The sequence below is a fragment of the Lissotriton helveticus genome, chromosome 4_1 (genome assembly GCF_964261635.1).
Source record: "Lissotriton helveticus chromosome 4_1, aLisHel1.1, whole genome shotgun sequence".
NCBI lineage: Eukaryota > Metazoa > Chordata > Amphibia > Caudata > Salamandridae > Lissotriton > Lissotriton helveticus.
The window spans coordinates 834,391,715-834,409,478 of NC_136063.1; the positions used below are offsets into that span (position 1 = coordinate 834,391,715).

General features: G+C 49.8%; 1 protein-coding gene across 2 annotated transcripts in view; it reads right to left on the bottom strand.

Moving 5' to 3' along the window:
- Positions 1-17,764, bottom strand: part of CEP192 (centrosomal protein 192) — a 2,224,848-nt gene that overhangs the window by 998,198 nt on the left and 1,208,886 nt on the right. For both annotated transcript variants that reach the window (XM_078687485.1, XM_078687486.1), the window contains exon 30: positions 10,743-10,833. In XM_078687485.1, the coding sequence (XP_078543611.1) occupies positions 10,743-10,833 (91 nt within the window). The remainder of the gene's footprint in view (positions 1-10,742; positions 10,834-17,764) is intronic.

Genomic DNA, 17,764 nt, shown 5'->3' on the forward strand with positions numbered 1-17,764 from the left:
GGGCTCGAGGCACGGCAGGGGTTACAAGGGAAAAGGTACAGGCTAGGGCCAAGGGGCCACTGCCAGGGGTAAGCACATGATGGATCTAGCATTAGAACACATATCCACTGGGAGCTTCCTCGGACTAGGACTAGAACACATAATCACCAGGAGCTTAGCATTAGAATACGTCACGCCCCGGGGTCTCATAGAACTAGCAATAGAACTCACTCTAACCAGTATAGACATACATGAGGCAAGGTTATACAGGAGAGAAGGAATGGCAAGGTACATAACACAACAGAGGCCCCCATCAGCAGGGCCACACATAAGAAGTCTCCGCATTACTTTGATAATAGTCAGTAGCGCCCCCTAGGCCAGATGACCGTCCTGGGGCAGGGGCGCCTTAGAGTCTCGGTGTCCAAAGTGGCCTGAAAGGGCCCGGGCAAACCTAAACGTGGCAGCGGCCCACGAAGTGCTGGGCCGCTGAGGGACTTGGGTGGAGCCTTGCAGGCTCAGGGGGACAGGAGGGCGATGGTGGAGCCTCTCGGGGCTCAGGGAAACATGGTGGGGCCTCTCAGGGCCCAGGCAGGGCCAGGGACACGTGGTGGGGCCTCTCGGGGCCCAGGCAGGGCCGGGGCACGTTGGAGCCTCCTCGGGGCTCAGGGGCAAATGGGCCCGGGGTGGAGCCTCCTCGGGGCCCAGGGAATTTAGATGGAGCCTCTCGGGGCTCCTGGGAAGATAGTGCAGGTGGAGCCTCTCGGGGCTCAGGGGACGAGGGATTGCCAGGCGGGGTCCCCCTCGGGGGACCCAGCATCAATAGGGGCCGTGATGGAGCCTCGCGGGCTCAGGAAGGAAGTTGAGGGCAGGTGGGGTCCCCCTCGGGGGACCCGGCATCACTGGGGGCCCCCCGCGGGCCTCTGTGCACACGCGTGCTCGCGCTGGAGGGGAGGGGCGAGCACCGGCAATGTGCTCCGACGCCCCGCCTCCCCTCCTGCAGCACTCACCGGTCGGCGGCCAGACGCGCTGGTCTCTCCTCGCTCTCCGGGGCTCCCGTTCGCTCCTGAGGGCCCCGGGGGGGGGAACGGCACTTCTGTTGGGGGGACGCAGGGGCGCGGAGTTGGCTCCCGCTGCCCCCTGCATGGCTCGGCTCTCTCTTCTGTGTGTGCAGCTCCCCGGGCCGCCGGCCAATCAGAGCGCGGCCCGGGGGAAACGTCATCGGGCCAGCCGCCTATCAGAGCGCGGCCCGTGGGCGGGCTTCACGCGGGGTCCCGGGCTGCGGCGGTGAATACAGGGGAAATTGACGAGGGCCCGGCTCCCTCGATAAGGCAGCCAGGGAGGGGATAACGCGAGGTAGGCACTCGCTGGGGTTGTAGAGCCTCGGTAGCACGAGGCAGCCGCCGGGTGGGCACCGGTCTTGTTGGGTATAGCGCTCCCAGCGCGAGGGCATGAATGAAGCGCCCCAAGGCGCAAGAGAGTGCTCCCGAGCGCTAGGAGCATAGATGAAGCGCCCCCGGGCGCTAGGACCGCAGGGAAGCGCTCCCACGGGCTAGGGCATGGAAAGCAGAAGCCATCGGAAGTTCAGGGAGTCCGTAGTCCAGGAGCAGAGCAGGGCCCAGGGGGGCACGCCCTTCCCTGAGCCCAAGCAGCAGCACGACCCAGGCAGGGTCCCAAGCAGGAAGGAGAAGAGAGAGAGAAAAGGGCCCACCCCCCTTTTATACAGGAGCTCCCTTTGTCTCCAAAAGGGGCAGGCAGGGAGAGAACCAGCTGGAACTGGTTACAAGGAATTTCTTGGTGCTGGCCAGGCCAGGGACACTGGACGCACCCCCGGGGGGGTGGGGCCAGCCTGGTGGGGGAAGGCCCAGCCGGCTTCAGCCAATCAGGCGCCAGCACATCTACTACACACACACACCAAGGTCTAGAAGGGGCCCTTCCCTTCTAGCCACACGCATGCCGCATACATCCTTTTGTAGCATTCAACCTCACGAGCGCACACATACCAAACACGGCCCGGCACGCCCCACGCATCAGGAGCTACCAGAGCCACATACATCCCCCCATGCATTCCTATGGGAGGCAGGTCTCTCTCACCACACACACACTCAGGAGGGGAATCACCATCCCCCGGACACCTATAATAAGCACAAAACTTCAGGGGTGGACCTGCCAGACGGGCCAAGTCCAACAAGCCCCTTGGAGGCTAAGGTGTTTATGGGGGAACTGGAAAGCAAGAAAATTTCCCGCATTTACCAGACGCTGATCACACATTGCTCCACTTCTCTAGACAAACTGCGGACCAAATGGGAGGGTGATATACGTGAGCTAGAGGAGGAAGATTGGAGGGAAGCTCTTGAGGCCCCAAGGGGGGCGGCTATTGCTGTACGTCTGCGGTTTATTCAATTCAAGTACCTACACAGAGCTTACTATACTAGGGAACGGTTATGGAGGGCTGGTTTGATTGCGTCCCCTGATTGCCTGAGCTGTGGTCGAGAGGTGGGTACATTTATGCATACGGTATATGTGATGTGCTGATGAGGTTCTGTACTGGGGTGTGGAATTGCCTGTCTGAGGTGTTAGGTTGGGAGCTTCCCCGCTCACCGCAGCTGGGCCTTCTTCATGTCATGGAGCAAGTGGGGGGCAATATTTATAAACGGCATCTGCTGCTGCTCGGCCTCACGGTGGCCAAGAGAGATGTGGCTCGCGCCTGGAAAGACCCCAGGGCTCCCCTGGTAGGAGTATGGAAGAAGGGCCTCGATTTCTATATGGGACTGTAACGCCCAGTCTTTGAGGCTAGGGGATGCCCCAGAAAACATTATAGAATATGGAAGAGATGGGCAGACTACAGAGGACTGTGGCTGGAACCGCCGGTGCAATTAGATGTTGATGCAGGACATGTGTGTTTAGATCCAGGGTGAAAAGGAGTATACACGGACTATTGCTTACATGGATAATGTTTCGGACTAAGTTGACACTGTGAAGAGGGTTAGGGTGGGACCCGGGTTGGGGGAGCTGGCGGGAGTTTGGGAGGGGGGGGGGACTCGGGGTTGTTACTCTGCTCTACATTATTGTATGGATTGCCTATCTATAATTGTTGCTCATATGCTCGCAGTTTCCCCGGTGCCCGGAGAGCTGCGCCTTTTCTTTGCACTCTTTCAATAAAACAATAAAATTTTGTTCTGGAAAGATGAGAGCTGAGTAAAATTCACGAAAAGAGGGTTATAGTGGAGAAGCCTGTGTTAGTGAGCAGGGAAAGTGCACAAGACCCATTTTCTCGGAGAGTTTTTGCCGCCAATTTCATCTGAAAAGTATTTAGGCACATGCATTGTTCCACTTTATATCAAAACGGGGTGAAATTTACCTTAAAATACTTGTAGACATGTTAGTCAATGAACGCATTTTGCGTTTACAGAACAGAATTGAAGTGAAAGTGTCAGTGAAGCTCTCGGCATTGCGCGTCGTGTGTGTGAGTGTGAGTGAGTGTGAGTGTGTGAGTGTGTGAGTGTGTGAGTGTGTGTGTGTGTGTGTGTGTGTGTGCGCGCCTGTGTGTGTGTGTGTGTGTGCGCGCCTGTGTGTGTGTGCGCGCCTGTGTGTGTGTGTGTGTGCGCCTGTGTGTGTGTGTGTGTGTGCGCCTGTGTGTGTGTGCGCCTGTGCACGCGTGCTGGGTTAAAGAAGAGAGCTGAGTAAAATTAACTACAAGAGGGTTATAGTGGAGAAGCCTGTGTTAGGGAGCAGGGAAAGTGCACTTTTAGTAAGGCGTATTGGAAACCATAGAATGGCAGAGGAAAGGCAGCGCTGGGAGGGAGGCTGGGCAACCATGCCAGCATTCCGATTCACGAGCAGATGGTCCTGTTTATGACCTACGGAGCACGTGAAGTGGCTGGAGGCAAATGGAATCAGAGCGGCCGCAGTCGCTTTGATGTTCTTGTCTTGCTTTGTGGGAGGGGTAGGGGGAGCGAATTCCTGTGCACGCGCCTGGCTCACATGAACTGTACGCGATCTGCAGTGGGTAGACTTTTCAAAACACTTACTGTTGGACCCGGCCTCGTGGCGTGGTCCTCATTGACCCGTAGTGATCTCGCCTGACCCGTGCAGCACCCCATGGCCCTGATACACCCGACCATTCCCTCCATGACCCACATCCCCGACACTGGGCTTCCCCGTCCTCTCCCTCCATTTTCCCTGGTACCCAAGGCCGATGCCCATGTCCCTGCACCTAAGATGGCCGCCCCGGCCCCAGCCCGACCTCGGCGCCATACCCGGCCAGGGGGTAGAGCGCTCCCTGTGAGCGAGAGAGGGAGGAGTAGCTCGATCACACCTCCCCTTGAGAGATGAGTTTCGATCACCCATCCGGCCTCCCTGAGGGCTGGCTCCAGGCCTGCTGAGTGTCTGGGATCCCTCCAGACCCAACTTGAAAGGATTACAGGAGCCGCCGAGGCGGAACCCACAACAACCCACCCCCAGGTGCTAAGACCTCCGCCTGCGAGGACTCCGGACATCAAAGGCGAGGAGTCCTATATAAAGGGTTGCTCTGGATGACCAAGGCAGTTGTATCCTAGACTACGTGAGCCCGCTGACCTCGTCGCGGCTCCTACCGAGCAGAGGACTTCTACTCGAGAACCACCTGAGCCCTGCTGACGCTGTCGCGGCTCCCCTGCAACCTAAAGAACCCTCCGAGCCCTACTGACGCTGTCGCGGCTCCTACCTGGCAGAGAAGGACTTCTGCCCGAGACCACCTGAGCCCTGCTGATCTGATCGTGGCTCCCTCCAGACCGTAAGAACTGCTACATCCTTACTCGAGCCCTGCTGATTCGATCGCGGCTCAGAGACTATCCTGGTCCGGCTGGACCCAAGATCACCCCGAATCCCCCAGCTCGAGGATTGAGAGCTGTGCGCCGGATACGCACCCGCAAGTGACTTTGAACCTTGAGACTGTCCCGCTACCCTACCCCTACAGAGACTCTTTGAGCCCTTGCTCGCCTGTACATAAGAATCTGCGGATCATAAAGATCCATTTTTACTTGAAGATAAAGAATACATTCTCTTAATACTACGGTGTGGTGTCCCTTTGTCGAGTGGTGCTAGTGCAGCGCGTACGATCCTAGATTCGAGGTCCTCTCCCTGAGGATCTCCCGCCATTACTCGGCTGTGTTCCTAGGAGAGGTGGGTCACAGGGTGGTCAGGTGCAAGTCTGCCCTCCCCTGGGATCGCCCCTCTAACACTTACTATAAATCTCGCCTGGAATAGACGAGACCTAAAAATGGGGAGAAAAAAGTCTCAAAAGAGTAGTCAAAAAGTGACTACGGTACGTGCTCAATATGGATCTGCGCTTGCTGGCGCGGAAAAAGGAAGAACTGACGTCAGCGCATATGGGTGGCGCCTATGTACTCTCCGTGACGTCATCTCGGCGCTTACGACGACAGTGAAGGACGCTGAGCCTCAGGACGCCACCTGACAAGTAGGAGTACTGCTGAGCAAAACTCTCCGGATCTAGTCTGATGCCAGGGGATATTCTAAGGTAAGGAATCTATCACTAACATGTCTCTTTTAGATGTGAAAGTTTTAGAGCCACTGTTTTCCTGGCAGCGAGTGGAAGCAGGTCCAAGAATTTTCTCAGAGTCCTAATTAGGCCAAAGCATGTACCCGTCACCTTGAGTACATGGGGAGTAAAGGAGAGGGAGGAATCGAACCATAACCCCAGATTTTTTGCCACTTTCACAGTGGCTGGAGGGGCTGCTGCTAGTATTGGCCACCAATCCTTGGGTTGAAAGTGATTATTTTTCCCTATCAGTAGGATTTCAATCTTATCCGTATTAAAACAGAGGGAGTGGCTTTTCATCCATTTGATGACCACGGTCAGACAGGATTTAACATTTTCCTCCGCCTCCATAGATTTTTTTCCCCAGAGACAGGATCAGCTGAGTGTCATCAGCATAAGATGTTTCGATCCCGAAGTCGAAATGAGGGAAATAAGTGGAGCCATATAAATATTAAAGAGAAGTGGGCTAAGTGATGCACCCTGTGGGACACCCGTAGCGATCGTACGTTCTGAGGAGAAAAAGGTGCCCAGGGAGACAGCTTGTCTTCAGTTTGCTGGAAGGATGTGAACCATGCCAGTGCCACCTTGGAAATGCCGCAGGATTTTAATCTGGCTAGTAAGATGTTATGAGAGATGGTATCAAACGCGGCAGACAGATCCAAAAGGATCAACACTGCCTTCTTGCCGCTGTCTGTAATAAATTTCAGTGTGTCCGATACTTCCAGTAATGCAGTTTCAGTAGAATGTTTTGGGCGAAAGCCAGATTGACAAGGATGGAAGATCTGAGCTGTTTCCGAAAAACTGGAAAGTTCCTTATGGACCATTCTCTCAGTAATTTTACCTAAAACTGGTAGAAGGCCTGCAATTGGAAAGATTAGAAGAATCTATATATATATTTTTTAAATGGCTTTATTATAGCAAATTTCCATTCATCCGGCACTATACAGGAGGATAGGGAGGAATTCACAATATCATTGACCACAGGGTTCACTATGTCTATGATCTGATGTAATATCGCTGGAGGGCAGGTATCCAGGATGGCTTCACATGTCTGCACTAAGGTGACAGTTTAAAAAGCTTGAAGGACAGGCTTATCCTGCCTATGATCTTGCTCATGACCGTTGGTAAATTCAGGTGTACCTAATGTTCCAAAATCCTTTTGTATATTCTTGACCTGGTCTTCAAAATATGTTGCAATATCATTGCAAAGCATTTGAGAGGGAGGGATTTCTGAATGTAGCACTTTAGGGTCGATAAAAGATTTTACAATTTCAAAAATCTCTTTTTGGTTTTGCTTAGCCATGGTTATTCTATTACCAAAGTACTCTTTTTGGCTGATTTAATAGCCAGATGATATTGTTTCCTATAGTTTTTGAAAGTATGTAAATTGGCTATTTCATATCCCCTTCTCCATCTTCGTTATAGTTGTTTACAGTGCAGATGTTGTTGCGCTAGATCTTTTGTAAACCATGGATCCTTATGTGATTTCCTATTACCCTTTCTGATGTTATGCTTTAGGGGAATTAATTCCTCACTTATGGTTGTGATTCAGTTATGGAAACAGTGGGAATCCTCTGCTGGTTCGCCCGTCAGGGTAGGTATCTTGTTTTGGGCAATTGTAGGTAAGCTGGGATTAGTGGCTAGCAGATGCCATTTACGTCTCGGCACCCCTGTAATGCTGTTTGTGGTTGCATGTTCCGACTTAGGTGTTGGAATGGTCAGAGGAATAAAATAATGATATGACCAGGCCTGCGGAATGGCGGCGTCTACCTGAATTGAGGTAAGGCTGGAGCAGACTACGTCTATGGTATGTCCAGCCCAGTGTGTCGGCCCTTGCACTAATTGATTCATGCCCAATGGAGTGACTGATTACAGAAAGGTGATAGCCCCCGTATTGTTACTACATTCAAGGTGTAGATTAATATCTCCAAGCCAGGTAAAATTTGCGTATCTAAGCAGGGCTTGACTAAGGGTATCCCCTAGTGAGTCCCAAAAGGTATTACTATTGTCTGGCGGGCGGTAGACTAACATTCCCGAGAATGAAGATGATCCGTTTATGGCACAACAGAAGCCCAGGATTTCCGTTCCTTTAAACTCGTGTAGATTAAAAGTCTTCAACTGGAGAGTGTCTCAATGGATAATGGCCACGCCTCCCCCCCAACCCACCTCTCAGTCTTTCCTGCAGATGGTAAAATTAGGGGAATATATATATATTGGAGTACACGTCGCTGAGGGTTTCGCACACCCCCCCAACCCCAGTCAGGCCGGTGTATCAGTGCAATGGTCTCAATAGCCGCAATGTAGTGATGAGAAGATTACATGCGGGGTAATGTGAAAAGCAAGGTGGGAAAAAAGGGGGCAGTCTAGCGTAAGCTTGAACATGTGACATCAAGATATGTTAACAAAACATGTCAATGAGCAACTGCTCATCGCAATCATATGGGAGCATCTGCTATTTGCAATGGTATCTCTGATAATTTTGGAGAGCTATGCTGAGAATCATCGGAGAGGAGAGTTTAGTCATCAGTGGTGACTAGATGGGGGGCCCTTTTCGTCACCTTTCCGCCCGCAGGGTGCGCTGCCTGTCTTTAATGATCTGTTCAATGTTTGGGGGGTGGTACTGGATGGGATCAATACCTTAAATTCCTTACGGTAGGCGCAATATAAGCAGTCTACGGATCTGCCCTCGACGTCGATGGCTCTATCTTTTTGTTGATGGACCCTGTCTTGCTGGTCTCGAACAGTCCACTGGTTGTCCATCACAATTGGGGGTAGGGTGGCTAGTTGTTTCTCCACCACCGATACCTTGTCAGTGAGTTTGCGATGATCATCGTGATGGAAGCTAAAGTCTGTGGCTAGTACGTTGAACCAAGTTTCCATTGTAACTCATGAGTTCTCTATGGCAGCTGGGACATGGTTTAATGTGTCTTTTGTGGGCGCCAGCTGGGAGAGGAGTCTCTGGAGGGTGTCTGGGATGGCACTCGGTGGGGGTTCTGATATCGGAATTTGAGCCAGTGTGGCTGCTGGGGCTGACTGGAGTTTCCCTATGCCGTGCAATGTCAAGGATGTTTGTTACAGGGGCATGTGGGCTTATGAGAAGGCAGGGATGCACCTTAGTGTCGTAGGTATAAGCTGTATGTGGGGGTCCCAAGGCACCTCCTACATAAGGCAGACCCAACATGCAGAAGGTACACCAACTCCGGAAGTGATGACGGGGCTCACTTATCTGCACCAATATGATTGTTGAGGTGTGAGGCAACAAGGAGACACATCCCGAAGAAAGTGTGCGACGGGTGGTAGAAGAGTTAACTAAAAAGGTCTACCCACAAAACAATCTTACAGCCTTGTGGCTCACAGGCAAAAGGGAGCTGGAGGCCTCAGAAGTGGCAAAGTGTGTCAGAGCAAAAGGAAGTGCAACCAGTGGCGGTGGATGAAGTGGTGGGTCAATGGAAGTTCTGCTGAGTGAGGTTCAGGAGGGCCCCAGGCAGCTGCCCGCATGGTCCAGAGGACAGGCCCTCGAACAGATGCCCCGACCAGATGGAGTTGGGACTCTCCCAGAATCGTCAGTGCCGCTGCTCCAAGTACAGTCTACAATTGGCATGGTGAGTCGTCGCCCCACAGAGTCACGGTCGGCTCCGGGGCCCAGTCGATGGTAGGAGGAGGTCAGGCTCCGCCGCACATCTCAATTATGATGCTTAGTAGAATAATATAACTATTAATGAATTATTATTGATTAGATAACTATGTAGCAATTCAATAAAGGATTGCCTGAACCTATTACTGTTGTCCAGTCTATGCCTACACCCTGGTCTCTGTAATATATGCATTTGTGTTTTTTGAGCTGACTTCTACTGCTTTTCTCTAACCTGGCTGTGAACACAGCTGTGTTGGAGAAATAGAATTGCACTGGTCTGTTTGGCCGGCCTAACACAGCTGGCCAAACTTACACGTGCACTTCAAAGTGCCCACCACTCCTCCAGGGCCCATCCCACATATTTCTGTCACTGACTGACAAGTGAGGCAACTCTACTTTAACATTACGGAGGAGCCACCCTTACCCAGGCCATGTATGTCAGATTACTGCATGTCCAAAGTATGGACTCCTCCCGGGACAGACCCCAGGCCACTCCTCGGTAGGAAGTGGCGGTGTGTACGGTGGCAGCATGCTCCTCCAAGAACAGGCACATCCCCGAAAAAGCCCTTCTAGTAACCGCGTCTGCAATACGTGGAGAGCCAGACCCCAGTGCGAACTGTTCCTGAGGGTGACTGACTGCATGGAGCAGCGGCCATATTACGAATACTAGGCTCCTCCAAGGGTAGGTGTGCCTTCAAAGTTTCTAGCCCGGTTTACAACGGGACAAAGAAGCAAACGGGTCCATGACTGGTGTTGCAAGAACCACGAGCAAGTCTAAAGTTCAGAATATCCCCATTTGTTGAATATTCACAGAGAACTTCGGCCGGTCTGGTTGTGGCTTGTGGTTGAAAGGAGGCATGCCCAGTGTGGGGTGAACGCTGGCAGGCCCCCAGGGACGGTGCACGCCACTCTCGTATCAAAAGTCAATTCCATCCTCACATGTTCAAGCAGGACACTGCGATGCGAGGGACAGCAGTCACCGAGTGGCAGGAGAGGACCAGAGGAGGAAAGGGTTGGCACAGGCCCAACACCCAGGGCACCTTAGACATGGCTCACCTGCAATTCACTGGCTGCCCCCAGGACCTCGGGGGTTCCACGGTGCAGCTCATATCCCTGTGGTAAGGCTACGAGAAGAAGGACAAAGTAGGGCACCACCGAGCAGGGTTGCAGCAGCGGTGGCAGTACCTCCTCATAATTCCTGTTGTCTTCCCTTCAGGCTTGGCCCATGCAGCCCCATGCCAAGGTGTCACCCATGGGAGTCGTGCCGGGAGGACAGCAGGAGTTCCTATTGGCAGCAGGGGCTTCAGGAAGTTATGGGTATTCCCATATGGCCGCCTGAGCAGGGTCCTAGGGCTGGAAGAATGCGGATATGCGGGCTGGCTGACGGAGCTCCAGGGACTCACGTCCGCCATCATGGCTGGCTCAGCAACACCTTTCTTTCATTAGAATCCAAATTACTTCATCTACTTGGAAAGGTAGTAAACGCTTTCCATCCTTCTATGTATGTTTAAAACTTTGAATCACCTTACAAAGGATACATACAAATGTCCATGTCTGAATTTGTTTGCAATTTAAATCATAAATTCAACCAACCTGAAAGCAGTCTTGATCCTGTCCTTTAATCACTAGTCGTAAATTTTGTGTTAAAGATGATGAGTTATTCCTCAGAATGAGCTTCTGTAGACTAGAAACATACATGATTAATTTAGACGTTTGATACAAAACATTTACTGTTCAAAATAATCAGTTAAGTCTAAAGTAGATTGTCTAATCTGAATGCTAGCTCCAGCAGCATTTACACTTCTAAAATGGTGAAGGAGTTACCCATCAGTCACTGTGAATCCAAAGTCTTTTAGAGTATGCAGGATTTACATACATTTTACAACACAGCATACCTGGAGGTTGAATCCAGGAACCATTCCACAATCTAAGTTGCATTCACTTGGAGATAAAAAAGTTATACCATTGAAACATATATCCAGATCTAAATTTTAAAAACTCAGAAGTCCCTCATTATCCATTGTCATTGTAGGAGTTCCAGTACGGATAACCTTTTGCTTAATAAATTCCTTCCAAGTTTGTGGAACCTGAACATACAATCCAGGGACCCTTATTTTTCTACACCTTAAGCTTGTGATGGTGTTAAAGAACGATCACAGACGTTGCTTACTCAAAGTTTCTCACCATAGTAGGTAGAGCACAAGCTATTCTTTGATCACAGTAACTATAGAATCATGGAGATTAGCCAAATGCAATCTGGTACGGCAATACAAAGGAAGAAGGGTTTCAAGTATTGTATACAGCTTTATTCTTTAAATAGTAAAGGTCACAATATCTAAATGGTCAAAGAGCAAGAGCCACTTACTTTGACAAAGTTATCTGTAAAGGGATTGGGAGGATGTTAAAGAAAGTGCTCATTCAAATTGCATGGCGTTTCAGTAGAACAACCAAATATACCCACTAAAGTAGATTAAGGGGGCTGATGTTTGACCTATGGCATACCGTTAGGGATGTGGTGATGTTCTTTTACTTATTCCTTTGCTTTGTGGACAAGGGGGGGGGGGGCGTGGGAAGGGGTTACAGACTGGGTTACCCCGCTGCAAGACTCCTCCACTTACGTCATTGTCAACATAATTGTTACCGTATACTTTGAGGGTTTTAATGCAAAAGCCAACACTATCGCATCAGACGGGGAAATGTGGTCTGTTTGTTTTTCCTGTTTTGAAAACCCAATAAAAGATTTAAACCATAAAGTAGATTAAGGTTCTCCAACACATCTTATCTTATCTTAAGAGGGTTTTCTCTAGCGCTCTGTCACCATAAGTTTCCTGGCGCTGGGTGGGTGCTGAGGAGTATAGAAGAGAGGAACTTGCCAGACTGTGTGAAGAGACTGGTTTTCAGAAGTTTTCTGAATTCCAGGAGGGAATTGGATGATTTAAGCGAGAGGGGCAGCTGGTTCCAGAGTTTGGGAGCCAAATGAGCGAATCTACAGCCACCGTATTTTTTAAGCTTAATTGGAGGTGCAGCCAAGAGTTGGCGATGAGAGGACCGTAAGTTACGTACCGGACAGTAAGGAATCACTAAGGATTTGATAAAGGCAGGAGAAGTTCCAGTCACAGCTTTGAAAGTCAGGCAGCCGATCTTAAATGCGGCTCTCTGTTCGACCGGCAGCCAGTGGAGTTTGCGAAGTAGTGGTTTTGCAGACTGCCACTTCGGGGTTTTATAGGCCAGTGTGCACGATTTGAAGCCTATGAAGAAGATATTTGGGTAGGCCATGGTACAGGGAGTGGGGAAAATCCAGGCGGGAGAGCACCAGGGCGATCAGGACTTGTATCAGGGCCTCAGGTGTGAGGAGATGGGAGACTTTCCTGATTTTCCTTAGCTGAAACATACAGGATGACACAGTAGCACCAACCTGAGGCTTGAGGGAGAGCTCTGTGTCTATGATAACCCCGAGGCTCTTTGCTGACTTCGCCGGGGTTGGCGGGGGGCCCAGCTCCAACGGCCAGAACTGTGGGCCCCAGTAAGTGGAGCTATTGCCCGGGAGGATTAGCTCTGTCTTCCCTGGGTTCAGCTTAAGCTGGTTGAGGTTCATCCATTGCTGGATGTGTAGCATGACCGCCTGACAGTCGAGAGCTGCATTAGGAGTATTGAGAGGGAAGATGATTTGCAGATCGTCTGCGTAATTGAAAACGGTAATGTCCCAACTCTTCAAAGAGTGGATGAGCGGGTGGAGATAAAGATTAAAAAGCAGGGGGGACAGAGAGGATCCCTGGGGCACTCCGCAGATGGATGCTTCCTTAGCGGCCATGAAAGGGCCTAGGCGGACCGCCTGGGTTCTGCCTGTCAAAAAAGATTTGATCCAGGCCAGAGCCAGGCCCCGGATGCCGGCTTGTTCGACACGGTGGAGAAGGATGTTATGGTCCACCGCGTCGAACGCTGCTGACAGATCCAATAGGCACATGTAGCTGACTATGATAAACAGAGTATTTGAGGCACAAGGAGGAAACCAGAACTACAGCAATTTCAATATTTATCAATAGCCACAGCTGTAAATAACCTAAATCACTCAGTTCTCTTTTAGGACTCATTGTTGTGAAGTGCGGAAAATAATACCGGATGTCTTAAATGTTAGAATTGAGGTGAGGAAAGGAAAATGCAACTTACCAGTATGCATCTGTTCTTGGCATGTGTAGCCGCAGATTTGTATACTTTTGCATAGATCGCCATCTGGTGTTGGGCTCGGATGTTTGCACTTTGTTTTTGTCTTGGAAGAAGTCTTTATAGTCACGAGGCTGGTGACTCCTCCTTCGGTCGACAATGTGCATGGGCTTCAACTCCAGCCCCAGATTTGTTTTGCCACGCAGGATTACAATGGAGTAGTGAGAAGTAGAAAAATGTCCCTGTGTGATGTATCTAATTAAAATAATACTGGAACAGATAGAGGTATCCGGGGAGGCGGGTGGGCGTACATATCTGCAGCTCTACATGCCAAGAACAGTGGCATACTGGTAAGTAGCATTTTCCGGTCGAGACTTATGAGCTGCATATTGTATACTTTTGCATAGACAATACAGCAGTTACCTCCTTAGCGGTGGCTACCTGTATCTGTTGCAGTAGTTTGAAAAAGTGTTTTTAATACAGCCTTGCCCACACTAGCTTGTTGTTTTGCCTGGACATCTACAAAATAGTGTTTTGTTAAGGTGTGTGGTGTAGCCCAAGTTGCTGCTTTGCATATGTCATCTAGGGGAAGTTCCCTAAGAATGCCATAGAAGCCCCTAGTTTGCGTGTAGAATAAGCTCTAGGGGGAATGGTTAATGTGTGTTTGGCTTTGATGTAGCATATTTGTATGCATTTAAGAATCCACCTTGCAATTCCTGCTTTGGATATGGGATTGCCCTTATGAGTTGGGGAGAAAGCCACAAAGAGTTGTTTGGTTTTCCTAAAGGATTTTGTTCTCTCAATGTAGTAGAGTATTGCTCTTTTAACATCTAAGGTGTGTAGAGCTCGTTCTGCCATTGAGTCTGGTTGAGAAAAAAACACTGGAAGTTCAACAGACTGGTTGAGATGGAAGGCAGATACTACTTTGGACACAAAATGTGGGTTAGTCCTAAGACCCACTTTGTTGTGATGGATTTGTAAAAATGGTTCTTGTATTGTTAATGCCTGGCATTCACTAACTCTTACAAGAGATGTGATAACAACTAAGAAGGCCACTTTCCAAGTGAGGAACGGTAGTACGCATCTGTGGAGAGGTTCAAAAGGGGGGGGCCCACGAGTCTGGTAAGGACCACATTAAGGTTCCACACCAGAGAGGGTGGAACTCTTGGTGGAATTATTCTTTTAAGTCCTTCCATAAAAGCTTTGATAGCAGGAACTCGAATCAAAGACAAGTGTTGTCTGTTTTGTAGACAGGCTGCTATGACAGCTAGATGTAACCTAATAAATGTATATGCTAGATTACATTGTTGTAGATGCAAGAGGTAACAGATTATGTTCTGAATGGAAGCATCTAGGGGGTTGATTTTGTTGTGTTTACAATAAATGACAAATCGTTTCTATTTTGCTGCAGAGCCTGCCCTGGTGGTAGGGCGTCTAGCCGTTTTAATAACGTTTATACAGTCTGGCGGGATATTAAAGTATTTACACAACCAATGCCGTAGTTTCTAAGGCAGATATCATTTATTGATCTGTAGACAAAACTGGATAAACCATGGGTGCACCAGGAAGTCTCTAATCTTAGAGATTTTCAAATTGTCTCAGTCTGATGCCTTAATAAAAATAGCCCGCTATTAAAGTAGCCAAACTCTAAGATTTCAGGTGCCAGATCGCAAGGTTGAGTTGATTGGGATCTGGATGTCTTATTTCTCCATGGTTCTGAGTGAGAAGCTTGGGTGAGAAGCGTAGCTTTTGATGAGAAACTACTGATAGTTCAAATAGGGTTGTAAACCATGGTTGTCTCGCCCATGTTGGAGCAACTAGGATCATTGTGAGGGATTGCTGTTTGAGTTTCAGAACCACTAACGGAATGAGTGGAAGAGGCGGGCAAGCGTAAGCAGATTTGCCTGACCAGTTCATCCATAGCACATTGCCGTTGGACAACTGGAATAGAAGGTGACTGCAAGGCTCCCACAGACTTATCAGTCTGTGTAATTTTTCATCTTTTCTAAGGATATGTCCACTGCAGGGCCAAACAGGTGCTCGTGGTCAAAGGGCTGATTAAGGATACTGTTCTGCACTTCCTGTTTGAAGCCAGATATCCTGAGCCAGGCATGTCTGCGTAGTAAAACACTAATATTTACTGCGCGGGACGCGGTGTCTGCTGCGTCTAGCGCACACTTTATGCATGTGTCTGTGATTAAACAGTATCGCTCCCGAGCAGAGGACAAATTAACATTAAAAATTTAACCATATCAAATTATCAGTCCAATAAAGTTTCCAGATTCAAGGTGTTCTCAAGTAGTTATCTTCTTTATTTCCTTGTTTCCTTTGTTCTTATCACAATTGTAGATATTTTATACATTAATTCTTGGTGGTGAGTTGGTATAGATGACATCACCAAATGTAGCCAATAGCCGACACGTGTTTAGTCTCGGGGAAAATCACCCGACGACTTCCTCAGGGCAAGCACAAATCTCTATGCAAGTCATCACATTCCAAGTAAGGCCTGTGTGTGGTCCCACAAAACATGGGTCTAAAAAATATAATTCATATGCAGTACGTATCCTTCAGCGATCTGACGCTTTTTGCTAATAATTATCTCGGACGAAATTATAATCTGGTCTGGATAGATGTAAATAGAATTAGTTCATATAGCGGAGAGTACTCCTGCCGTTACTGACTTTTGAACCGACGATGACGGCAGGAATAATCTCCGCTATATGAACTAATTCTATTTACATCTAGCCGGACCAGATTATAAGTTCGCCCGATATTTGTGCTTGCCCTGAGAAAGTCATCGCAGCCCTGAGCAGCAACCCTGCCAGTACGGGGACAGCCCCCGTTGGAGACAAGAAACATAGGGAAAAGTGTCTTAACATGTAGCAGGACTACAACCCCAACCAATAGCAATGAAGGGGAACCAGTTTGAGACAAACAAGTAACAAACCACCACCAAGACAGCCCCAACACAGGGTGTGAGGACCCTCCTAAGGAACAAAGGGCAGCGGCACAGCCAAAAGACCCCAACCTAGAGGATAGCAGAGGGGCCAGAACCCTTAATAAGAAAGGGGAGGGGTGACAGAAAGGTAGACCCCAGCCTGGAGCAACCAGATCAGAAGGGCATAGAAGTACCTATAAACCCATCCTCCAAAGTGCCAAAAGAGGAGGAAAGGAACAAAGAAACAGGACGAACCATCCTGTCAGAAAGAGCGAAAGAAGTACTCACAGAAGACATAGCCTCCCACCGGGAGGAAAGTGCAGAAGACCAAAACAAAGGTCCCCGCAGAACGGGGAGGAAGGGCGGGTGGTGAAGGAATCTGCGGCTAGAATCGTCTCTACCAGATGCACAACTTACTACTTGTGTAACGATATATCTGTAAGAGACATTAGTTAGTGATGAATTCCTTACCTTAGAATATCCCCAGGCGTCAGACTGGATCCGGAAACTTTTCCGTAGCAATACCCCTGCGCGTCGGTAGGCGTCGTCCGCGGCTCCGTGTCCGTCGTCGTTAGCGCCGGAATGACATTGCCGGAGTACTTAGACGCCGCCCTCGCGCGCTGATGTCAGTTCTTATACACAGCTTTTCCACGCCAGATACGCAGATCCATGATAGAATCAACACTGGTGCCATGAAACTAGGGCCCTGAAAGGGGAAGACCTTAACCCTAGATATCGGTTCGCAGAACGGGGAGGATGGTCGGGTCGGTAAGGAATCTATCACTAACTAATGTCTCTTACAGATATATCGTTACACAAGTAGTAACTTGTGCATCTGAAAGAGACACGTTAGTGATAGATTCCTTACCTTAGAATAGATACCCCAGCAATACCAACCCCGGTGGTGGGTCTGCGAACCAATAATCACACCAGAAAGTCCTGGAGGACGGAACGGCCAAAGAAGCCATAACTCCGGACTTGACTGTCCAGGCAGTAGTGTCTCGCGAACGTGTGCAGCGAGGCCCACGTAGCTGCCTGACAAATGTCCTGCAAGGGGACTCCTCGAACCAGGGCAGTAGTAGTTGCCGTGGCCCAAGTGGTGTGGGCCCTCAGCCCAACAGGAGGTTCCTTTTTAGCCAAGGAGTAACACGCCTTGATGCACAATACGATCCACCGAGAGATGGTCCGCTTGTGCACAGCCCGTCCTTTCTTAGCGCCCACGTAACCAACAAAGAGTTGGTCATCCACCCGGAACTGGCGTGTGCGATCCAGATAGTAAGAGAGCGCACGTTTTGGGTCCAGACGGTGGAGCCTCTCTTCCTCTTTCAAAGGATGCGGAGGCGGAAAGAAGGTGGGCAAGGTGATGGACTGCCCGATGTGGAAGGCTGTAACTACCTTGGGCAGGAAAGAGGGTCTTGTCCGCAACACAACCTTGTCCGGATGGTCAGAAAGAATGGAGGTTTGGAAGAAAGAGCCTGGAGCTCACTCACTCTCCTGGCAGAGGTGATGGCAACCA